At 42.3% G+C, this 25,801-nt stretch overlaps 1 protein-coding gene across 1 annotated transcript in view; it reads left to right on the top strand.

Annotated features, from left to right (window-relative positions):
- Positions 1-9,466: 9,466 nt before the first annotated feature.
- The window catches only part of LOC126439536 (aldo-keto reductase family 1 member D1-like), a 47,178-nt gene continuing 30,843 nt past the window's right edge, over positions 9,467-25,801 (top strand). The window contains exon 1 of the mRNA XM_050090570.1: positions 9,467-9,780. Within this exon, the coding sequence (XP_049946527.1) occupies positions 9,467-9,780 (314 nt within the window). The remainder of the gene's footprint in view (positions 9,781-25,801) is intronic.

Here is a 25,801-nt window from a genome sequence, read left to right as displayed (position 1 = left end):
GTGAAGGGACATGTACACCACAAAAGTGTACAGGCTGACATTGTCTGTCGACTGACAGAGACCGCCGACAGTTGAAGAGAATCATAATGTGTAATAGGCAGACATCTACCCAGACCATCGCACAGGAATTCAAAACTGCATCAGGATCCACTGCAAGTACTATTAAAGTTAGGCAAAAGGTGAGAAAACTTTGATTCGATGGTAGAGCGGCTGCTCATAAGCCACACATCACGCCGGCAAATGCCAAACGATCCCTCACTTGGTGTAAGGAGCGTAAACATTGCACGATTGAACAGTGGAAAAATGTTGTGTGGAGTGACAAATCATGGTACACAATGTGGCAGTCCAATAGCAGGGTGTGGGTACGGTGAATGCCTGGCAAACGTCGTCTGCCAGTGTGTGTAGTGTCAACAGTAAAATTGAGAGGTGGTGGTGTTATGGTGTGGTTGTGGTTTTCATGGAGGGGGCTTGCACCCCTTGTTGTTTTGCGTGGCACTGTCACAGCACAGGCCTACATCAATGTTTTAAGCACCTTCTTGCTTCCCACTGTTGAAGAGCAATGCGGGGATGGCGATTGCATCTTTCAACACCGTTGAGCACCTGTTCATAATGCACGGTCTGTGGCGGAGTGGTTACATGACAATAACATCCCTGTAATGGACTGGCATGCACAGAGTCCTGAGCTGAATCGTATAGAACACCTTTGTGATGTTTTGGAATGCTGACTTCGTGCCAGGCCTCACTGACCAACATCGATACCTCCCCTCAGTGCAGCACTCCGAGAAGAAGGGGCTGTCATTCCCCAAGAAACCTTCAAGCACTTGATTGAATGTATACCCACAAGAATGGAAGCTGTCATCAAGGTTAAAGGTGGGCCAAGACCATATTGAGTTCCAGCATTACCGATGGAGGACACCATGAACTTGTAAGTCATTTTGGGCCAGGTATCCGGATACTTTTGATCACATAATGTATGTAACGGTTGCATTCCGGTTTGAGCTCCCAATAATGATGATCGTGTGTGTGTTTGAGGTGTACTAGCTTGTGTGAATAATTGTGTGGGTGTTTCCTTTTCAGACGAAAGCTTTGGCCGAAAGTTAATGTGTAAGTGTGTTTTCATAGTGCCTGTCTACAACTTAACATGTCATCTTAATGGTAACCAGCAGTCTCTTCTCATTACATTGTTGTTGTTACAATCTGGAGCAATATACAGGGTTAATATTAATAAAACTGACAAACTGCAGGACAGATTCCTCACTGGAAGTGGAGGAAGAAAGTCTTATGAACACGTGTCCGGAAATGTGTCATTGCCACAGTAGATGGCGCTGATGAATGACGATTTCTCTGAACACATGCTGTGTATTTCGTGTATGTTGCGGGCTGTGTGATTGATCCAGCATGCTGTAAGCAGCAGAATGGTCTGGTATTCATGTCAGAATTAAGCTGAGATGGTGTTTGTGTACATCTGAGCAGATGAAAACTGCCGAGAGGCAGCACGGCCGTACCGAAACGAGTATCCTCACAGACACGCACCGCATCAGAGAACATTTCGAGCCCTTTTTCGGCTTTTCCATGATTGTGGGTCCTTTCAGACAGACAAACGTGCAGAGGGACAGTGGACTGTGAATTCACCAGAATTGGAGGACTGGTTTTATTGAGGTGAACTCTAGTACAACCTCCAGACAAGTGGCCAGCAAACATGATGTAAGCCAAATAATGATTATGGATATCACCAATTTAGTATTGTAGGGCAGCATGGAGGGTAAAAAGTCGTAGAGGGAGACCAAGAGATGAATACACAAAGCAGATTCAGAAGGATGTGGGCTGCAGTAGGTACTGGGAGATGAAGAAGCTTGCACAGGATAGAGTAGCATGGAGAGCTGCATCAAACCAGTCTCAGGACTGAAGACCACAACAACAACAACAACATCCCTGTTACCGCCCTTCATAGATTGTTCAATCTCACTAGTTAGTATTGCATTTCCTTTGTCATCATCTGCAACTTGATCTTTTTCTTCTATCCCAACGTCTTCTTCACTTGGTCGGCTGTCTGCAGTGTATAGCCATTGTATATATTGTTCCCCTTCTTCTCATTATTTCTTGGGGTTCACTCACCATTTTACCGTCTGCTGCCACTACTTCCTTTAGTCCATTGTTGTTTCTCTTTTCCCTGAATGTCAAATCCATTGCTTCTTTGTACATAAAATAATATTTTCCTTCTTTCTCTAACTTCTCTATCTTGTCACACTTTTCTGTCAGCCATTTCTCCCTTGCTTTTTCTGACTCCCTTCTTAATTGATTATTTAACCTCCTGTTGTTGCACTTCCCTTCTTCTGTGTTTACAGTTTTCCATTTCCTGCAATCATCCTGTTATCATATCTGGTGTTACCCAGTCTTTCTTTACTTTTTTCCTCTCCTTGATTCCAAGAGTTTCCTTAGCTGCCTTTTAGATCCCATTTTTAAAATGATCCCATCTTCCTTCTGTGCATTCCGTTTTCCTGTCCTTTCATCATGATTTCACAATATGCACTCTCTAATTTTTCACAGTTGCCTTTCTCTTTCAGTTTCTCAAAGTTAATGTGCTCTCTCTTCTGTCATTTCCAGGTTCTTTTCAATTTAACTAGGACCTCAGCTATTACTGATATATGATCTGAATAAATATCTGCCCCTGGATAGCTTTTCACACTCTTTAGGCAACTTTGGTATCTTTGTTTTATCATTATGTAATCAGTTTCATATCTTTTGTTGTCAAATCAAGATATTCAAGTATACTGTCATCTTCTGTGGTTATCAAATAGAGTATTTCCAACTACCATGAAATTTTCATTGCAGTTTTCCAACAATCTTTGCCCTCTCACATTTCTTTCCCCCAGTCCAAATTTTCCCAGAGCTTTTCCTTCTCGTCCTTCGCCAACTACTGCATTCCAATCACCCATTATAACAATACGTGCATTTATTTTCTCTCTCTGCTAAGTTTTCTATCATCTCATAACATTCTGGATGATTACTTGTTGGAATATAGACCTGGATGATAACTAAGTCTTTCTTTTTCCCTTTCAGTCTCATCATTATTATTCTTCCACTAACATATTCAACCTCGATAACCTTGTCCTTCAGTCTTTTACCTATCAAAATTCCAACCCCATACATTCCATTTTTATCTTCACCTGAGTAGTACAATCGGAAGTCGTCACTTTCTAGTTCTCCACAACCACCCCATCTCACCTCGCACATTCCGAGTACATCCAATTTGTTTCTTGTCATTTCACGTTTGGTGTTTCCTAATTTCCCTTCCTGGAGAAGGGTTAAAACATTCCAAGTCCTACGAACGAAGATTAACGAGAAGAAAACAAAAAGCACGGTAATTGGAGGAAAGGGGAGAAAATGCCGTATGAAAATAGGGGGAGAGGAAATAGAGCAAGTGAATAACTTCAATTACTTGGGAAGTGTAATAATGGATGGTATGTATTGCTCAACAGAAATTAGGAAAAGAATTGCAATGACAAAAGAAGGATTCACAGTAATTACTTTGTGGACCACTAAATAAAGATCTGAGGAAAAGACTTGCCAAATGTTACATCTGGAGCGTTGCACTGTATGGTGCAGGGACCTGGACATTGAGGAACGAAGATGAAAAAAAGGTTGGAGGCACTAGAGATGTGGATATGGAGAAGAATGGAAAAAGTGAAATGGGAAGACTGAGTAAGGAATGGAGAAGTATTAAGAAGAGTTGGAGAAGAAAGAAACATGCTGAAAGTCATCAGAAAGAAAAAACAGAACTGGATTGGACACTGTTTGAGGAGTGACTGTTTATTGAAGGAAGGAATGGTGGAGGGAAAAAGCGGAAGAGGAAAAAGAAGATATCAAATGCTGGACAATATCAAAGGAGGCAAATACTCAGAAATGAAAAGACTGGCTATGGACAGACAAAAGTGGAAGAGGCTTAACCCATGACAAGACCTGCCATAAGGCAGAATACCATACTACTGCTACTACCACCACCACCTGCAGTCTCATAGAGGCCTCTTTGAGCTTCTATTGTGTTGTGAATGCGATGCAGCTGTGTACTGTGTTCTGGGAGGAATTTTTTTCATTGCAAACATGCCATCCATTTCTGGACACATGTTCTTAGGACCTCGTTTCCACCATTTCCTGTCAGTAATCTGTTCCTGCAGTTTGTTGGTTTTATTAATGCCGACCCTGTATTTCAGTTACAATTAGATGGATAATATATGTCGGAGTGTTACGGGTCGGGCTCCACTCCGTACACGATCTGGCACCTCATTGCACGTGTGTGCCACCTTTACCTTACGAATAATTCACAGTTGCCATTCTTGAAGGTAAATGCTTGAGTGGACTTGCTGTGGTGTGCTACTAGTTCTTACCATGTGACTTCATCATTTGCGGTTTAGGCTGGTGCTGAAAGAGAGCTCTGCTCTATTCGAGCTACTAAATGATGTAAACTGTTTTGCAACAACTTTTCCATATTGTAATTGCAGTGTCTTCTCTATACAGGGTTATTACAAATGATTGAAGCGATTTCACAGCTCTACAATAACTTTATTATTTGAGATATTTTCACAATGCTTTGCACACCGATACAAAAACTCAAAAAGTTTTTTTACGCATTCACAAATGTTCGATATGTGCCCCTTTAGTGATTCGGCAGACATCAAGCCGATAATCAAGTTCCTCCCACACTCGGCGCAGCATGTCCCCATCAATGAGTTCGAAAGCATCATTGATGCGAGCTCGCAGTTCTGGCACGTTTCTTGGCAGAGGAGGTTTAAACACTGAATCTTTCACATAACCCCACAGAAAGAAATCGCATGGGGTTAAGTCGGGAGAGTGTGGAGGCCGTGACATGAATTGCTGATCATGATGGAAGTGCAGTGGAGCACCATCCTGTTGAAAGATGAATTCGGCGCTGTTGTTCTCCAGTTGTGGCATGAGCCAATTTTCCAGCATGTCCAGATACACGTGTCCTGTAAAGTTTTTTTCGCAGAAGAAAAAGGGGCCGTAAACTTTAAACCGTGAGATTGCACAAAACACGTTAACTTTTGCTGAATTGCGAATTTGCTGCACGAATGCGTGAGGATTCTCTACCACCCAGATTCGCACATTGTGTCTGTTCACTTCACCATTAAGAAAAAATGTTGCTTCATCACTGAAAACAAGTTTCGCACTGAACGCATCCTCTTCCATTAGCTGTTGCAACCGCGCCGAAAATTCAAAGCGTTTGACTTTGTCATCGGGTGTCAGGGCTTGTAGCAATTGTAAATGGTAAGGCTTCTGCTTTAGCCTTTTCCGTAAGATTTTCCAAACCGTCGGCTGTGGTACGTTTAGCTCCCTGCTTGCTTTATTCGTCGACTTCCGCGGGCTACGCGTGAAACTTGCCTGCACACGTTCAACCGTTTCTTCGCTCACTGCAGGCCGACCCGTTGATTTCCCCTTACAGAGGCATCCAGAAGCTTTAAACTGCGCATACCATCGCCGAATGGAGTTAGCAGTTGGTGGATCTTTGTTGAACTTCGTCCTGAAGTGTCGTTGCACTGTTATGACTGACTGTGAGTGCATTTCAAGCACGACATACGCTTTCTCGGCTCCTGTCGCCATTTTGTCTCACTGTGCTCTCGAGCGCTCTGGCGGCAGAAACCTGAAGTGCGGCTTCAGCCGAACGAAACTTTATGAGTTTTTCTACGTATCTGTAGTGTGTCGTGACTATACGTCAATAAATGGAGCTACAGTGAATTTATGAAATCGCTTCAATCATTTGTAATAGCCCTGTACTTATTTTTACAGTTGCGGGTGATACAGATCGCTAATATATTGTGATTTATGGTAGACGTATATGAGGTGTGATCACAAAGTAATGGGAATTTTTGTTTTTCTTAAAGAATATTTATTTTTCATCAACATCAACTGTGTTTCCCTCAAAGTCATTGCCCTTTGATATAATGCAATTGTGCCAATACTTTCTCCAGTCTTGGAAGCGCTTCCAGAACTCACTTTTTGTAATGTTCAGCTCCTTCAGGAACTCTCTCTCTCTCTCTCACACTCTTCCCCCCCCCCCCCTTCCCTCCACCCCCCCCCCCGTTCCCCCCCCCCCCCCCCAAATCAGTGGTGGCAAAGCGACAGTCTTTCATCATTCTCTTCAGCCTCAGGAATAGAAAGGAGCTTCAGGGGACCATGTCCAGTGAATACGGTGGCTGAGGCAAATAACGGTTTCATTGTTTGCCAGGAAATTGCAGTCAGGCATTGAGGTGTGAGCGAGTGCATTATTGTGATGCAACTTCCACAAGCAGTTGCGCCACATTTCTGCTTGTTTTCTCTGGATTGCTTCATGCAGGCGACACACAACTTACGCGTAGTATTCCTTATTGACTGTATGACAATAAGGCAGAAACTCCTGATGCACTATCCCATTGTAATCAAAGAAAACAGTGAGAACAACCGTCACATGTGGTCGAACTTGAATTTTTTTCAGTCTTGGCTCTTCAGATAGTTTCCATTTGGATGATTGGGCCTCAGTTTCGATGTCATTCCCGTGTACCCATGTTTTGTTACCTGTTATAACCTTGTATAGTGGTCTGGATCGTTGCTGACTTTATTCAGTAACTCCCGAGTGGTGCCTGTGCGATGTCGTTTTTGTCCGAAATTCAACAATTTCGAAGCAAACTTTGCCGCTACGTGCAAAAAAATTGCTTGGCTTGAGCCAAAGGACATGTCCACATCATCAGCAACTTCTCTGATGGTGATTCAGTGATTTTCAAGAACCATTTTCTTTACTTCTTCCACATTGTCATCAGTAACTGATGTGCTACGGCATCCAGTGCGGTCATTGAGAATTGTGAATTGTGATTTATTAGTCTCATAACATACACTTACAAATCATGTGATTATGGTACAGGAGACACATCAAAAATAAAAAACTAGAATCTAATATTAATTTTTAGAACTATATTTAGTCTATGTAGCAGTATCTATATTTTTTTATTTTCCAGCATAGGTAAATATCTTTCTCGATAATGGACTTTTTTTTCACTATATAATGCTAATTTGTGGTTGGATTCTGCTCAAATTATCAGTTCATCTTCCATGAACTCTTCTAACGAGTAATAACATTTGTGTATAAGAATTTCATGTAACTTCTTTTTTAGTATCCCTAGTTCCATGTTTAGAATGTTTTTGCCTTTAAGTTTGTTGTAGACTTCCATGCCCATGTCTGAGCATATAATTTCAATCTATGGGCAGGAAGCATAAAATTATCTTTATTTCTTGTACTTTATGGATGATCAAATTGGTTTTTAATGAACAATTCTGGTTTGTTGTGTAAAAATATCATTAGCTCGTATATGTATAGAGAGGGGACAGTCAAAATTTTTAGTTTCTGTAATAATGGACAACATGATTCTCTTTGCTGTGCAGTCCACATATTTCTGATGATTTTCTTCTGAAGCTTCAGTGCACGAGATATATTATTGAAGCTCCTGCAGAAAATAATGCCATATCTTATCACTGATTCAAAGTAACTTAGATATGCTACTTTGCGATTGGACATGTTTGCAGCACTTGATAATTTATGCATGGCATATGCAAAGCTACCCAGTTTGCTGCACAGGTACTCAATATGTGTGTTCCAGTTTTAATTCTTATCGAGGTGCAGACCTAGAAATTTGGCAGAATGCACTTCTGCTAATTCTTCACTTTTATGATTTATACTAATTTCCTGGTCTTTTCACTGTTTGGTTCAGCATCTTCTCAACCCTCTTTGAAACATTTATATCAATTATAAACTCTTGTCTTACTCATAGCAGATTCGCCAAAAGCTACAATCAACATTTCGAATGCGGTGCTGGATCTTATTCCACTTTACAAGCAAAATTTAATGTAAATTCTGTGATATATCTTTTTGGCAAGTAAAAATTTGTCATGCAATCAAAAATATGTGTAACCTTTTCTACTGTCAACTATAAACCAAATGTCCAAAACAGCTGAAAATGCAGAAATACATCAGGAACATACGCAACAAGAAGATTTTAAAAAATTCCCATTACAACCCACTAGAGGATGACGTCTGCAAGAAAGTGAATAGATGATAATCCAACCAACCATGTGAAAAGAAAGACCATTCAACTTCACAAGAATGCTTTCTGAAGTAACACAGGAAAAGCATTTGTCCACAAGTTGCTGCCCCCTGTAAACTTCATGGATTATGTACACTCCATAACAGACGGACTCCACTCCCTCCCATTGATGCCGTATTGGTACATGAATGTATGAGCTGGTAAAACACCTGACAGTGATACTTAGCCCCTCTGTTGGCAAATGCGTGCATGCATGCACCAGGTATGAAATACTGCCTTTCTAATCCAGCAGGTTCAGAACTTTCGACCAGACCAGGATGACCTTTTGGTGGGCTTCAAGATGGTTTCCCTCATCACTAAAGTACCTCTAAAGAGACATGCTTAACAAGAAGTAACATAAGTACCCATATTGGGTCAGCTTAACCTGGGCACAATTTAAGATGTCTGTATATGTCTAATAATACGAGAGAAGGAAAGTTGCTACTCACCATATAGCAGAGATGCTGAGCCGTGATAGGCACGATAAAAATATGCACACAATCAAAGCTTTCGGCCATTAAGGCTTTTGTCAGCAGTAGACACACACACACACACACACACACACACACACACACACACACACACACGCAAACGCAACTTGGCCACACGACTGCAGTCTCAGGCAACTGAAACTACACCGCGAGCAGCAGCACCAGTGCATGATGGGAGTGGCGACTGGCTGGAGGAGGAGGCTGGGGCGGGGAGGGGGAGGGATAGTGTGGTGGGAGTGGCAGACAGTGAAGTGTTGCAGTTTAGATTGAGGATAGGTGAGAAGATGTGGAGGGGGGAGGGGGTAAGTAGCGGAAAGGAGAGAAATAATAATAAAAATAAAAAAATATTATTGTTTTTATTTCTCTCAGCACACTATAGATTTAAAAATGCTCAACTTACACTGATGAGGGTAGCAGGAGGAAGCACAGATTATAGAATCACTAGTTGCGGGTTTTGAAACTGTTGCCGTAACACCCTGTCACAATGGAATGGAATAATTTTTACTGAAGTACAATACTGTGAAAAGTAAAGTTGGTACTCACCATATAATGGAGATGCTGAGTCATAGTAGGCCACACTGAGTGTGGCCTCAGTTGCCTGAGACTGCAGTCGTGTGTGTGTGAGTTGCGTTTGTATGAGTGTGTATGTGTGTGTTTTTTGTCTAATTTTGGCAAAGGCCTTACTGGCCGAAAGCTATATTTGTGAGAGACTTTTTGATGTGCCTATCTGTGACTCAGCATCTCCACTATATGGAGCGTAGCAATTTTTCTTTTCAAAATATTGTTGCATTCCATCCTGGATTTTCCATTGTTTGATTTTACTTTAGCAGTGTATTGTAAAAGTGAAAGATGTTCCTTCGGCATTTGTGTCTCAATAATTTTTGTACATTTTTTGCCATCTCACAGGCGATGGAAGCACAAGTGGACGCCGGTCGAGCCCGTTCCGTCGGGCTGTCGAATTTCAACTCCAGCCAGATAAAACGCATCTGGCAGGCTGCTCGCATCAAGCCGGCCAACCTGCAGGTGGAGCTGCACGTCTACTTCCAGCAGCGGGAGTTGGCAGCCTTTTGCAAAGCACTCGACATGACGGTCTGCGCATTCGTTCCATTGGGGTCTCCTCAGATGCCCAACCTGTTCCACGCAAGAGGCGGTGATGCCAGCAAGTAAGTTTATTGCATATATAGCCAGTATGACCATATGGCAAGGAAAGCGTTTCTGAGGAAGAGAAATTTAACATCGAGCATAGATTTAAGTGCCAGGAAGTCTTTTTTGAAAGTATCTGTATGGAGTGTAGCAATGTATGGAAGTGAAACATGGACATTAAATAGTTTAGACAAAAAGAAAATAGAAGCTTTCGAAATTTGATGCTACAGAAGGATGCTGATAACTCTTGAGAAGGTATTGAATAGAATTGGGGAGAACAGAAATTTGTGGCACAATTTGACTAGAAGAAGGCATCGGTTGGTAGGACATATTCAGAGGCATGAAGGATCACCAATTTAATATTGGAGGGCAGCACAGAGGGTAAAAACCTTAGAGTAGAGACCAAGAGATGAATAAACTAAACAGATTCAGGAGGATATAGGTTGCAGTTGGCACTGGAGTAGCATGTAGAGCTGCATCAAACCAGTCTCTGGACTGAAGACCACAACAACAACAACAACAACAACAACAACAACAGCCAGTATCATATTCAGGAGTGGGATTAAAATTCACGGTGAAAATATGTCAGTGACCATACTCGCCGATGATGTCACTAACCTCATTGGAAGGGAGGAAGACCTGCAGGATCTGTTAAATGGAGTAAACAGCCTAAGAGCACTCACTATAGATTGAGAATGAAATGAAGAGAGACATAAGTAATAAAGGAGTAACAGGATTGACATTAGCGGTAAGCGTAACACCTAAATAAAAACATAGCAAATCCTCTTTTTCAATCTCTGGATCCAGATCGATCAGTAAACACGATAAAGTGTCAGCATTTGCACATTGTGCTGTATGTTGAAAATGTATCGTGTAATGAGGAAAAAAAATCCATCTATCAACTGTCATTCCGATTCTGCAGTGACATCTACATCTACATTTATACTCCGCAAGCCACCCAACGGTGTGTGGCGGAGGGCACTTTACGTGCCACTGTCATTACCTCCCTTTCCTGTTCCAGTCGCGTATGGTTCGCGGGAAGAACGACTGTCTGAAAGCCTCCGTGCGCGCTCTAATCTCTCTAATTTTACATTCGTGATCTCCTCGGGAGGTATAAGTAGGGGGAAGCAATATATTCGATGCCTCATCCAGAAACGCACCCTCTCGAAACCTGGCGAGCTAGTTACACTGCGATGCAGAGCACCTCTCTTGCAGAGTCTGCCACTTGAGTTTATTAAACACGTAATGCTATCACGGTTACCAAATAACCCCGTGATGAAACGTGCCGCTCTTCTTTGGATCTTCTCTATCTCCTCTGTCAGACCGATCTGGTACGGATCCCACACTGATGAGCAATATTCAAGTATAGGTCGAACGAGTGTTTTGTAAGCCACCTCCTTTGTTGATGGACTACATTTTCTAAGCACTCTCCCAATGAATCTCAACCTGGTACCCGCCCTACCAACAATTAATTTTATATGATCATTCCACTTCAAATCGTTCCGCACGCATACTCCCAGATATTTTACAGAAGTAACTGCTACTAGTGTTTGTTCCGCTATCATACAATCATACAATAAAGGATCCTTCTTTCTATGTATTCGCAATACATTACATTTGTCTATGTTAAGGGTCAGTTGCCACTCCCTGCACCAAGTGCCTATCCGCTGCAGATCTTCCTGCATTTCGCTGCAATTTTCTAATGCTGCCACTTCTCTGTATACTACAGCATCATCCGCGAAAAGCCGCATGGAACTTCTGACATTATCTACTAGGTCATTTATATATATTGTGAAAAGCAATGGTCCCATAACACTCCCCTGTGGCACGCCAGAGGTTACTTTAATGTCTGTAGACGTCTCTCCATTGATAACAACATGCTGTGTTCTGTTTGCTAAAAACTCTTCAATCCAGCTACACAGCTGGTCTGATATTCCGTAGGCTCTTACTTTGTTTATCAGGCGACAGTGCGGAACTGTATCGAACGCCTTCCGGAAGTCAAGAAAAATAGCATCTACCTGGGAGCCTGTATCTAATATTTTCTGGGTCTCATGAACAAATAAAGCGAGTTGGGTCTCACACGATCGCTGTTTCCGGAATCCATGCTGATTCCTGCATAGTAGATTCTGGGTTTCCAAAATAGACATAATACTCGAGCAAAAAACATGTTCTAAAATTCTACAACAGATCGACGTCAGAGATATAGGTCTATAGTTTTGCGCATCTGCTCGACGACCCTTCTTGAAGACTGGGACTATCTGTGCTCTTTTTCAATCATTTGGAACCCTCCGTTCCTCTAGAGACTTGCGGTACACGGCTGTTAGAAGAGGGGCAAGTTCTTTCGTGTACTCTGTGTAGAATCGAATTGGTATCCCGTCAGGTCCAGTGGACTTTCCTCTATTGAGTGATTCCAGTTGCTTTTCTATTCCTTGGACACTTATTTCGATGTCAGCCATTTTTTCGTTTGTGCGAGGATTTAGAGAAGGAACTGCAGTGCGGTCTTCCTCTGTGAAACAGCTTTGGAAAAAGGTGTTTAGTATTTCAGCTTTACGCGTGTCATCCTCTGTTTCAATGCCATCATCATCCCGTAGTGTCCGGATATGCTGTTTCGAGCCACTTACTGATTTAACGTAAGACCAGAACTTCCTAGGATTTTCTGTCAAGTCGGTACATAGACAAACCGAAGTTTCATCGGCGGTCACTTTTCTCAACCAAACCACCACTGAGAATAGATGGTTGTCCACTCTGTGCTTCATCATGAACATTGTTTCTTCTATCATTTAATTGTCTCATTTGCTTTCTCACCAATCTAACAGTCATTACATTTTCGCCATAAATCTCTACAAGTTGATGATAAATTTCAGTTGGCTTAACATTCTCTATGTTAAAAAACCATATTACAAAACACAATTCATAGTCAGTAGGCTCAGAGGTTGTCAAATATGTAATGGCATCACTGGGAAGGAAATGTAGTGGAGAGGCGAGTGCATACGAATGGCACAGCAAAACCAGTGCTGCGGTGGCAGTAGAACAAAACATGACTTAATTTCCAGGCATTAAGTCTCTCCCAGTACCTCATAAATACGTCTCTTCCTGTGTGGGAATCACAGAATTGTGTGAGCACTATGAGAAGGAGACAGTGGGACACGGAGATTTGGGTCAGTCCTGAAAGCGATAGCCAAAGTTGTTAAGGTGACCACTCATGACAATCGGTAAATCTGGTTTGATTCACAGTCAAACACAAATTTTCACTTGTTTCCGGTAAACTGCTTAGCTATTGTGCCATATTCATAATTTGTCAATACACTATGAGATTTTCACTCTGCAGCAGAGTGTGCACTGATATGAAACTTACTGGCAGATTAAAAGTGTGTGCCGGACCGAGACTCGAACTCGGGACCTTTGCCTTTCGCGGGCAAGTGCTCTACCATCTGAGCTACCCGAGCACGATTCACACCTGTCCTCACAGCTTTACTTCTGCCAGTATCTCGTCTCCTACCTTCCAAACTTTACAGAAGCTCTCCTGCGAACCTTGCAGAACTAGCACTCCTGAAAGAAAAGATATTGGTGAGACATGGCTTAGCCACTGCCTGGGGGATGTTTCCAGAATGAGATTTTCACTCTGCAGCAGAGTGTCCTTTCTTTCAGGAGTGCTAGTTCTGAAAGGTTCACAGGAGAGCTTCTGTAAAGTTTGGAAGGTAGGAGACGAGATACTGGCAGAAGTAAAGCTGTGGGGACGGGTGTGAGTCGTGCTCGGGTAGCTCAGATGGTAGAGCACTTGCCCGCGAAAGGCAAAGGTCCCGAGTTCAAGCCTCAGTCCGGCACACAGTTTTAATCTGCCAAATCTGCCAGGAAGTTTCATGTCTATACATTTCATGATTCAATACAGTTATTAACTGCCAGAGGTTTCTTTTCCTACTGACATGTACGCATGCATGTCTGAAGAACTACTGCACTGGACTATACAGGCACCATCAAATATAGACACTGAACTCATGTATGTCACTCATAAAAACCTATAGAGCGCTTGCCGTTGACATACACACATGAAATTTGACAAGGAGCAAGGTTCCACAGTGCAAGTAAAGCAAAAAATTTGAAAATTGTCAATTTGCAATTAATTCACACTAAAAAAATATTTTCCGCAGTATTACAGAAAGTGTAGATTGTAATCACCATAAAGATGACCTTTTGAGTTGTATACAGGCACAATGAAAGACTGTAACTCAATGGGCTGTCTTTATGCTTTATGGTGAATAGTAACTCAGTGGGTGATCTTTACGGTGAGTGGCAATCTATCCTTTTCACAATATTGTTTGATACTCCAACATGGACTTTAAAAATATTTTCTGTCCATTTGTTGTCCATCTGTCTATCTATCAAGAACCCTTTCTCTCAGGAATGGGTATGCATATAAGTTGAAATTTTGTCAGGTACTAAGGTCTATAGTCCTTTGGCGGGGCAAAAAAAATTTAAGCTCTTAACGCTATTCAATCAGTTTATATCCCATATTTTGATACTCGAAAACTTACTCATCAGAACCTGTAGGATACTTCCTGTTGACCTACAATAATAAAATTTAGCAAGAAGCAAAGTTTCACAGCGCAAGTTAAAAAAACATCAGAAGTTGTTAATTTGCAATTATGTCACCTAAAAAATATTTATTTCGCCATTTGTCATCCATCTGTTAAGACTCGTTTAAGTCAGAAAAGGGTAGATACATCAAGTTGAAATCTATATCAAATACTAAGGTCTGTGGTCCCTTGGTAGCGTAAATAACTTTACCTTCTACCAAGTCAATGCAATCAAAAGATAGGGCCATACACATCAAATGTTTTGATACTCACAAACTCAGTCATCAAAACTTGCAGATGAACTATTTATATCCATCTTGGGCCAGGTGGTTGAGTAGTAAAGAGTATATGTGTGTGTGTGTGGGGGGGGGGGGGGGGGGGGTGTAATGGAAACTGAGAGGTCGTGCGATTGAATCCCGATCTGACCAAAGGTTTTTTGTATTGTTTGAACGTAGACTTAAGCTCTCAATGATGTGAGGATTCACCAGAAACAACACGCAGTTTGGATACCACGTTAAACCACACACCCCATTTCCCTGATTGGATAACTTTGGTTGATTAGGGACACACAAGTTGCTGAAATGGTGGCGAATAGAAAAAAGTGCACGGGGTCAGTGAGTAAAAAAAAAAAGTAAGGGCATTGCAAGGTAGGGTGTGCTGATAAATAATTGCTAAGAAAAATGTGATATGTAGTGGTATCCAATTTAATTAGCATTGAAGTTAGCCAATTAGGTTGTTGCACATGCAAATTCAAGCAGCCTGACAAGGACAGTGTCACCAAATATGTTCTTCGTTTGGTTTCCTCAAAGCAAAGAAATGTACCTGGCTTAAATTTATCAGTTATGAAATGGGCACATTTTAACTCTTAATTACCATTTCAACACATGGTAACTCAAGAACCTACAGATATCTGTACATTACCACATTTTACCATGTGCAAGTGCTCAAATACACTACTGGCCATTAAAATTGCTACACCAAGAACAAATGCAGATGATAAACAGGTATTCATTGGACAAATATATTGTACCAGAACTGACATGTGATTACATTTTCACACAATTTGGGTGCATAGATCCTGTGAAATCAGTACCCAGGACAACCACCTCTGGCTGTAATAACGGCCCTGATACGCCTGGGCATTGAGTCAAACAGAGCTTGGATGGCGTGTACAGGTACAGCTGCCCACGCAGCTTCAACACGATACCACAGTTCATCAAGAGTAGTGACTGGCGTATTGTGATGAGCCAGTTGCTCGCCCACCATTGACCGGATGTTTTCAATTGGTGAGAGATCTGGAGAATGTACTGGCCAGGTCAGCAGTCAAACATTTCCTGTATCCAGAAAGGCCCGTACAGGACCTGCAACATGTGGTCGTGCATTATCCTGCTGAAATGTAGGATTTCAGAGGGCTCGAATGAAGGGTAGAACCACGGGTCGTAACACATCTGAAATGTAATGTCTACTGTTCAAAGTGCTCTCAATGCGAACAAGAGGTGACCGAGACATGTAACCAATAGCACCCCATACCATCACACCGGGTGAACGCCAGTATGGCGATGACAAATACACACTTCCAATGTGCGTTCACCACGATGTCGCCAAACATAGATGCGACCATCATGATGCTGTAAACAGAACCTGGATTCATCCAAAAAAATGATGGTTTGCCATTCGTGCACCCAGGTTCTTCGTCGAGTACACCATCGCAGGCACTCCTGTCTGTGATGCAGTGTCAAGGGTAACCGCAGCCACGGTCTCCGAGCTGATAGTCCGTGCTGCTGCAAACATCGTTGAACTGTTCGTGCAGATGGTTGTTGTCTTGCAAACGTCCCCGTCTGTTGACTCAGGGATTGAGACGTGGCTGCACGATCCGTTACAGCCGTGCGGATAAGATGCCTGTCATCTTGACTGCTAATGATACGAGGCCGTTGGGATCCAGCACGGCATTCCGTATTACCCTCCTGAACCCAGCGATTCCATATTCTGCTAACAGTCATTGGATCTCGACCAACGTGAGCAGCAATGTCACGATACAATGAACCGCAATCGCGATAGGCTACAATCTGACCTTTATCAAAGTTGGAAATGTGATGGTATGCATTTCTCCTCCTTACACGAGGCATCACAACAACGTTTCACCAGGCAATGCCAGTCAACTGCTATTTGTGTATGAGAAATCGGTTGGAAACTTTCCTCATTTCAGCACATTGTAGGTGTTGTCACCGGCGCCAAACTTGTGTGAATGCTCTGAAAAGCTAATCATTTGCATATCACAGCATCTTCTTTCTGTCGGTTAAATTTCGCGTCTGTAGCACATCATCTTCATGGTGTAGCAATTTTAATGGCCAGTGGTGTACAATGACCTGACTGGCTAGCAGCAATGCTAATTAAATGAGTAATGTTCAACTTATCAAACTGTTTTCTTAACAATTATCTCTCAGCACAATCTACCCTACAACACCATTACAAGCTTTTCAGTCTGTTTCTGAAAATCTTGTACATAATTAAGTTTGTACAAAAACTCCACAGCACTAGTCCTAATTAGACTTGTCCTTTTGTTTTTTTCTCTGGTTTCATGGAGCCCATTGTGAATTCCTCTTCTGTGCCAACATCGTCATCTCAGAGTAGCACTGGCATTCAACTTCCTCCAAAATTTGCTGGGTGTATTCAAATCTGTCTTCCCCTTACAGTTCCATCAAGTACCATGGAAGTTGTTCATAAACGGCTGAACACATGTCCTTTCGTCCCATCCTCCTTTACGTCAATATTTTCCATTTGTTCACCTCCTTGCTGATTTTGCAGAGAACCACCTCATTTTTCATCTTAACACTTCACCTAATTTTCAAAATCCTTCTGTAGTACCACATCTAAAATGATTCACTCCTCTTCTTTTCCAGTTTTCTGAGTCCACAGTGCCATACAGTTCTGTGCTCCAAATGTACATTCTCACAAATTTATGAGGTGTACGAGAAAAACAATAAGACTGACTACACTGTGAGAGAAATGACAATGCTGTGTTGTTCTACTTGTGTAGACTGGTATGCTCATCCCTTCCTGATGTTCAGTCTTAGTTTCAGTTCCATGCAGTCATTGCATGGTTTTGAAAGTGCCATCACCAAAGCTGTATTTTGTTGTGTGATACAAAAAATGGAATGGCGGAATTTAGAGCAATGTTATGCCATCAGGTTTTGTGTCGAACTTGGGGAATTCACAAGTATGACCCTTGAAATGTTGAATCAGGCTTACGGGGAAAAATTTCTCATAAAGAGCACAAGTTTTTCTGTGGTACAAATCATTTTACGAAGGCCGAGAACACGCTGAAGATGAACTTTTCTCAGGGAGACCTTCAGCTTTAAAAACCAATGAAAACATTGAATGTGTGCATCCTCTTGTGAGATTGTTCCTCCAGGACAAACTGTCAACCAGGTGTTTTACGAAGATCGAAGATGACCTCGAAAGGCTCAGGAAGAGGGTGAACTGAGTGAGACCGGAAATTGCAGGCAAGTGGATGGCGCATCATGACAACACTCCGTGTCACACGCCCACTTCCATCACAGAATTTTTGACTTCAAAAGGCGTTCCTGTTATTCCACAGTCACTTTTCACCTGATCTGAGTCCCTATGACTTTTCTCTTTCCCCAAAATTGAAAAAATGCCTTAAAACGACATAATTGTGGGACTCTGTAGTACATTCAAAAGAATGTGACTGACATGTTAAAGGCTCCACCAGTTGAAGCCTTTCAGCATTGCTAACAAGACTGGGAATGATGACTCAACCAGTCTACAGCTGTAGAAGGGAACTGTGAGGTTCAGCCGGCCGGAGTGGCAGAGCGGTTGTAGGCGTCACAGTCTGGAACCGCGCAGCTGCTACGGTTGCAGGTTTGAATCCTGCCTCGGGCATGGCTGTGTGTGATGTCCTTAGGTTGGTTAGGTTTCAGTAGTTCTAAGTTCCAGGGGACTGATGACCTCAGCAGTTAAGTCCTATAGTGCTCAGAGCCATTTGAACCATTTGAACTATGAGGTTCATTCAAATGAAACCTGGTCAATGTGTCTACCTTTGCCTCACCCGTAAGGTGGCACCACATAACTGCGGGTACGGTGGCGCCATCTATCGGCAGAGAGATTGACGCGCGCACACCGTTTCATGTTGCATAGTGCCAGTGCGGTCTCATGCCAAAGAGGAGGTGATCACACAAGTTATTGTCCACTACCGAACGTGCAGGCGAGTAAGCAGGAGCGATGAGGAGGGATTCGATTTTTGGTGGCAGAGGGAGTTGGAGGCCATGAAATGTATCGACGGATGAAGGCCATGTAGGGTGAGTACAGTCCGATTCGTTCAAGTGTTGTGGAATGCCGCTAACAATTCCTCGAGGGTCGCGAGTCACTGGAAGACGATGCTCGTCCCAGACAGGATCTTCGTGTCATCACACTGAAAATGGTTGCGGAAGTGAATGCTTTAGTCTCGGACAACTGCAGAATCGCTGTGGAGGAGATCCATCGGTTACTGGGTATTAGCGCGAGCACCGCCCACACTGTAATGCACTAACACTTGAACTTTTGAGAAATCTGTGCACAGAGGGTTCCCCACCAACTGACAGCCAAACAGTGCAATACTCAAATGGTACTGTCTTGAGTCATTTGCAATGTTATCGTCAGGAGGAATACGGCTTTCTATTGCATATTGTCACAGGTGACGAGATGTGGTGTCCCCATTTTGAACAGGAAATCGAGCATCAGAGCAAACAGTGGAAACATGCAAATTCCCCACCTCCAAAGAAATCAAAGGCCGTGCAACCAGTTCCGGTAAGGCCACGATGTCCTCCTTTTTTGACCACAAGGGCCCACTGCTTGTCGAGTTACTGGAACAGGAAACCACCATCAATGCCCAGCGTTATCAAGCCACCTTACAGAACCTCAGACGAGCCATCGAGTCGAAATGCCGAGACATGTTGTCCAGCGGCGTTATCCTCCTGCACGATAATGCCTCTTACATACAGCCAAAGCGGTGAAGATGACATTGCCGCAGTTTTGGTGGGAAACGCTGGAACATCCACCGTACAGTCCCGACCTTTCACTGTGTGACTTTTATGTGTTTGGACCTCTAAAACAGAGACTTAAAAAGAGACAACCATCAGTTTGTGGGCTGTGCTCGGGTGAAACTTGGATCCGTATAGAAAAACATTAATATTTTTTTAGAGCATATACGATTGCCAAAGCCTCGTCCTCTGTCTGAGGGTAATGCTTTTGTGCTGAATTTAAGGATTCAGAGGCATATGCAGTAGGGCATTCAGTTCTATCCACACGGTTATGAACATGGATGACACGGGGCCAGACTGAGACATGTCCGTTGCTAACACAAGTTACTGGCCTGGCTTAAAAGTGCCAAACAAGGGGCCAACTGCAGATTAGATTTCAACAGCTTGGATGCCTGGTCACAACCTGGGGCCCAGTGGAAAGGAGCATCTTTATGTACTGTTTTTTTAAAAATCCATATTTTATTCTACATGTTTGAACCTTTTACAGTGTGTAGATACATCCTTGAACAATATTTTCATTTCTCCACATAATTTCCATCCCTCTCAACTGCCTTACACCATCTTGGAACGAGCACCTGTATACCCGTAAGGTAAAATTCTGGATCGACCTGTTGGAGCCACTGTTTGGCAGCGTGCACAAGGGAGTTATCATCTTCAAACCTTGTTCCGTGAAGAGAGTCTTTCAGTTTCCCAAAGAGATGATAGTCACAGGGAGCCAGGTCAGGACTGTAAGGCGGGTGTTTCAGTGTTGTCCATCCGAGTTTTGTGATCGCTTCCATGGTTTTTTGACTGACATGTGGCCGTGCATTGTTGTGCAACAGCAAAACATCCTGCTTTTGCCAATTTGGTCGAACGCGACTCAGCCGAGCTTGAAGTTTCTTCAGTGTCATCCCGTATGCATCAGAATTTATGGTGGTTCCACTTGGCATGATGTACACAAGCAAGAGTCCTTCGGAATCAAAAAACACTGTAGCCATAACTTTTCCAGCAGAAGGTGTGGTTTTGAATTTTTTTTTCTTGTGTGAATTTGCATGATGGCACTCAATTGATTGCCTCTTCATCTCTGGTGAAAAATGTTGGAGCCACGTTTCATTACCTGTCACAATTCTACCAAGAAATTCATCTCCACCATTCTCGTACTGTTACAAAAGTTCGCCGCATACCGTTTTTCTCGTTTCTTTGGGAGCCACTGTCAACATCCTGGGAACCCACCTGGCACAAACCTTTTTTAATGCCAACACTTTCAGTATTCTGCAAACACTTCCTTCCCCTATCCCAACGTAGCATGACAATTCGTTCACTGTGATGCATCTGTCAGCAGTCACCAATTCATTAACTCCCTGCACATTGTCTGGAGTGTGTGCAGTACGAGGCCTGCTGCTGTGAGGACAATCCTCAATATTGCTGTTTCTGCTTTCATCACGTAACACGTAACCTGCTTGCCCACCGACTAACTGTACCGCGATCGACAGCAGCATCTCCGTACACCTTTTCCAACCTCTTCTGGAAGTTTCCCACTGTCTCGTTTTTCACAGCACAGGAATTCTATGACAGCACGTTGCTTCTGACGAACGTCAAGTGTAGCAGCCATGTTGAAGACATGCTGTGACAGCGCCATTCATGGGAACAGGTTGAACTAAGTTTGAAAACAAGTGGGAAGGATGTATCTACACACTGTAAAACTTTCACACATGCAGAATGAAAACTGTACTTTTACAAAAATAGCGTACATTTCTTTTGGAGTGACCCACGTAATAATTCATGGAGTGGCTGTGCACAGCAGCAGCGTCTGGTATGAATTTGTGATAGTATGCAATTTTTCCTAAAAAAACCTGTAATTTCTTGATGGATGTGGGGTGTGGCAGGGTGGTAATAGCATCACTATGCTGGTACAATGGTTTAATCCCAGTATATGACACTTCATAACCCAAATAAATGATTGGCAGTTGAAAAAGCTGTCTTTTGTGCAACCTGCACTTTCACCCTCAGGCTGTAAAACAGAAAACAGAGCATGAAGGTTCTGCAGATGCTCCCCTGTGGAGTCACCAGACACTACCATGTCATCAAAATAATTGATGCAGCCTGGAACTGATGCAATAAGTTGCTCCAAAAAGCAATGAAGTATAGCTGGCATGGTTGCCACACCAAAAGGCAAATGCTGGTGTTGATAAAATCCAAATGGGGTATTGATAACTAGAAGGCATTTAGATTCCTCGTCAAGTGGCAGCTGTAAATACGCCTCTGCCAGGTCGATCTTTGAAAAATAATAACCTCCCCCAATAACTCTGGTGACAGCTCCTCAGGGTGTGTTCATGACGAAGCACAGAGGGGGTGGTCTCCTGTTCTCACAATCGGACCCTCCATACTGTAAATCACGGATTTTGATGCGCTTCAAATATGTTGTAGAGGCACTTACGCTGAGTATCTGGCTATCTGGTTTTTTAGTGACGGGCCTTGGTTTTTGAGAAAATTGATTTTGAAGTTCATTGCATGATTTGTATACCTGTAACATTACATATAATTCGAGGAAGTCAGTGTAGCGCAGTAATAAGGTATAAAATGACGTGACTTACCAAATGAAAGTGCTGCCAGGTCGACAGACACACAAACAAACACAAACATACACACATAATTCAAGCTTTCGCAACAAACTGTTGCCTCATCAGGAAAGAGGCAAGGAGTGGGAAAGACAAAAGGATGTGGGCTTTAAGGGAGAGGGTAAGGAGTCATTCCAATCCCGGGAGCGGAAAGACTTACCTTAGGGGGAAAAAAGGACGGGTATACACTCGCACACACACACACACACATATCCATCCACACATATACAGACACAAGCAGACATTGATGTCTGCTTGTGTCTGTATATGTGTGGATGGATATGGGACATAATCCAATTACTGTAATCAAGAAATTATGAGAGATTGTCACTTATTGAATGAAAACTATAGAGAATGTATTTCTTTTCCTGTATTTTAGTGAACTTTGTACACTTACAATTCTGTCGATTGATAGACGGCGACGACAATGAAGTTCACCTCCTTTTCCAAAAACAAGATATCTCTGTTCTTCGCTACCAGAAAATTTGTATACATAAATTTTTGGCAACTCTTACACATACGAGGGCTATCCACAAAGTACATTACGTTTTGGAATTAAAAATAAATAAAGTATTGGAAATTTTTTTTATTATATACAGATGAAAGCCATACTTAAATACTACTTTTCTACATAGTTGCCATTTAAATTAAGGCACTTATCGTAGCGATGGACGAGCTTGGAAATTCCTTCGTCGTAAAATTCGGCCGCCTGCACCTTCAACCACGTGGTTACCTCTTCTTGAAGCTGTGCGTTGTCATCAAAATGCTGCATAGCCAACCACTTCTTCATTGCTGGGAATAAGTGGAAGTTGCTCGGTGCCAGGTCGGGACTGTACGGTGGATGAGGAAACAACTCCCACTTAAAAGATTCGAGGACTTCACGAGTGGCATTTGTCATGTGGGCCCGGGCGTTGTCGTGAATCGGCAAGATCTTTGAGGCCAACTTTCCCCTGCGCTTGTTTTGTATTGCTCTTCTGAGGTTGTGCAGAGTTTGGCAATACCTTTGAGAGTTTATTGTAGGGCCTGTTTCCAGGAAATCCACAAAAGTCACACCTTTTCTGTCCCAAAAGACAGTCGCCATCACCTTCCTTGCCGACATTGTCTGCACGCATTTCTTGGGCTTTTGGGGGGAATTTGTGTGCCCCCACTGCATTGACTGCAATTTTGTCTCACAGTTCACATGCTTAACCCATGTTTTGTCACCAGTAACGATGCGATCGAGTAATGAGTCGCCATCTTTCTCGTAAGCATCCAAAAACGTTAACGCTGCAGCCATTCGCTGATTTTTGTGAATCTCTGTCAAGATTTTTGGTATCCATCTTGCACAAAGCTTGTGGTAACCAAGCTTTTCGGTAATGATTTTGTGCAACAAACTTCGTGAAATTTGTGGAAAACTCATAGAGAGTTCCATTATTGTGAAATTACGGTTTTCACAAACCGCGACATCGACTTTTTCGACAAGTTCGGCAGTCACTATGCTGAGTCTTCCACTTCGCTCTTTGTCATGAACGTTAGTTCGGCCATTTTTAAATTTTATGACCCATTGACGCACTCCACCTTCAGTGATTATGTTGTCCCCATACACTTCACAAAGTTGCCAATAGATTTCTATCGGTGTACAGTTTTTTGCAGTCAGAAACCTTATTACAGCACGCGCTTCACACTTTGCGGCATTTTCAATTAACGCTGACATTTCAAACTGTCACAGTAACTCAACAGAGTACAGCACGAACCTCTCACTAACACGGCAGGATGCCGACTGAGCGGCGGAATGCCATGACACCAAGATGGCCGCACTAGCCCCGCCCCTAACGGACACAAATGAAAACGTAATGTACTTTTTGGATAGCCCTCGTACTTTACTTGGTTCTATCACTAAAATATCAATTTTCATTGAATGTAACAATACGTTCTGAGTGATGGCCTAGCAACACGTCCTCTTTTCGCAAGATACAGATTAACAGTCTTCTTTTAAATAAAATCAATTGTCTTGCTTTTTTTTTTAGAGTCCATACTCAAAGGTTCTCTAATACTATCGTTGCGGGGATTGTGCGCAAAAGAGTTTCTTGCTGTCCAGCTGTGCTTCACTTCACTTCAATTACTTTTTGAATCACATTTACATTTACGGTATTTACATACATTACTGAGCTTCTCAGAATAAAATCAGGCACAAATTAGTTAAAGAAAAAAAAACAGTGAAGCACACATAACTTTTCAAAAGTTCATGGCTACTGCGATGGAGGTACTGTGTTCTAATCCTGCTCGTGTACTTTTTTTTGATAACAGCGACTGAATTTTTCAATTTTATTTCAAAGAATATCAACAAACAGTGTAAGGTGTACAAAATTATAAAGATATATTCAGTTACTAATTTTTTCAAATATGCATTCCATTTGTGGTTCGCAACATAGTCTCCTAGTTCATCTTCTTCGATGAAATCTATCAATTCATCATCAATAATGATCTGTCTTTCAGCCAAGAGATCCTGTATTGCGATACATATCTCTTTGCCAATTGCAACAGAATTGGCAGAGATCATGCTAGGCGGTGTATTCGTTATGAGATTCAAATCGCGAAGTAGATTTTCGGCCTATTTAATGGCATTTGTGATTTCGCCTTTTGATCCTTCATTCAACTCATCTCCTTGTGGATCTTCTTCTGGCTGCACTACTGCAGAAACACTTGGTTCTTCCATTTCACAGAATTTTTCTAACACACGGCACTAGAGACGCTTTGTGAGCAACTGACACTGAAGTTAGATGTGAACGTAAAGAAAAGCAATTTACATCGTCATTGGCTGCCGCTAGGAGCTGGGGTTCCTGTTATGACAAACATTCTTCGTGGGAGAGGGGACGATAATGGGCGGAGATCGATCTCAGGTAATACAAGAAGCGACCGTTGTACAAACATTTGGAACTCCAACTGCGAACCACAAATGGAATTAATATTTGGAAAAATTAATAACTGAATATATCTTCATAATTTTGCACACCTTACACTGTTTGTTGATATTCTTTGAAATAAAATTGAAAAATTTGATTGATTTTGGAAAAAAAAGCAGGATCTGAACATGGTACCTTCAGCACAGTAGCCGTGACCCTTTACCATTGCGCTACACTGACTTGCTTGGAATATACGTAATGTTATGGGTATACAAAGGGCGCAATAAACTTCAAAATTGATTTTCTCAAAAACCGAGGCCCATCACTAAAAAAGCGGATAGCCAGGTACTCAGGGTAAGTGCCTCTACAACATATTGGAAGAGCTTCAAAATCCATGATTTACAGTATGGAGGGTCCCATTGTCAGTGGTGGTTTAGTTGAGAAAGTGAATGAGAAAATTTGTGAAAACAGGTGGTTCACAATAAGAATACTTTGTGATGAGTTACCACAAATTTCAAAAACTGTTTTACATGGGATTGTCACGTATCTTTTAAATTTTCACAAATTGTGTTCCATTGTATTCTGAAAATGCTTACAGATGTCCACAAAACAAAGCAACTTGACAGTGCTTTGACATTTCTTACCCAATACAGTGTTGAGGGCATGAATTCTTGAACAGAGTAGTGAAATAAAATTGAAAACAACTGTCTTCTAGAGTGATGAACTGAGTGGTGGCGTCATCTTGTCGCAACATTTCGATGAATTTCATTCCCACCATCAAGCGAGGACCGTGTGTACGAAACTTGTTGAAATGTTGTGACAAGCTGATGCCACCTCTCAGCTGATCACCCGAGAACATTTCATCTCTGGTAGCTTTGTTGTACGTATTGTGACTGAAAAGATGATAGCTCTGCTGGATAGACGAAATTGGTCCGTGCAGCCCCCAGGC

This window comes from Schistocerca serialis, unplaced genomic scaffold (assembly GCF_023864345.2).
Source record: "Schistocerca serialis cubense isolate TAMUIC-IGC-003099 unplaced genomic scaffold, iqSchSeri2.2 HiC_scaffold_1329, whole genome shotgun sequence".
Classification (NCBI taxonomy): Eukaryota; Metazoa; Arthropoda; class Insecta; order Orthoptera; family Acrididae; genus Schistocerca; species Schistocerca serialis.
Note: the sequence above shows the minus strand (reverse complement) of the source record. Positions and strands in the feature narration are given on the sequence as shown.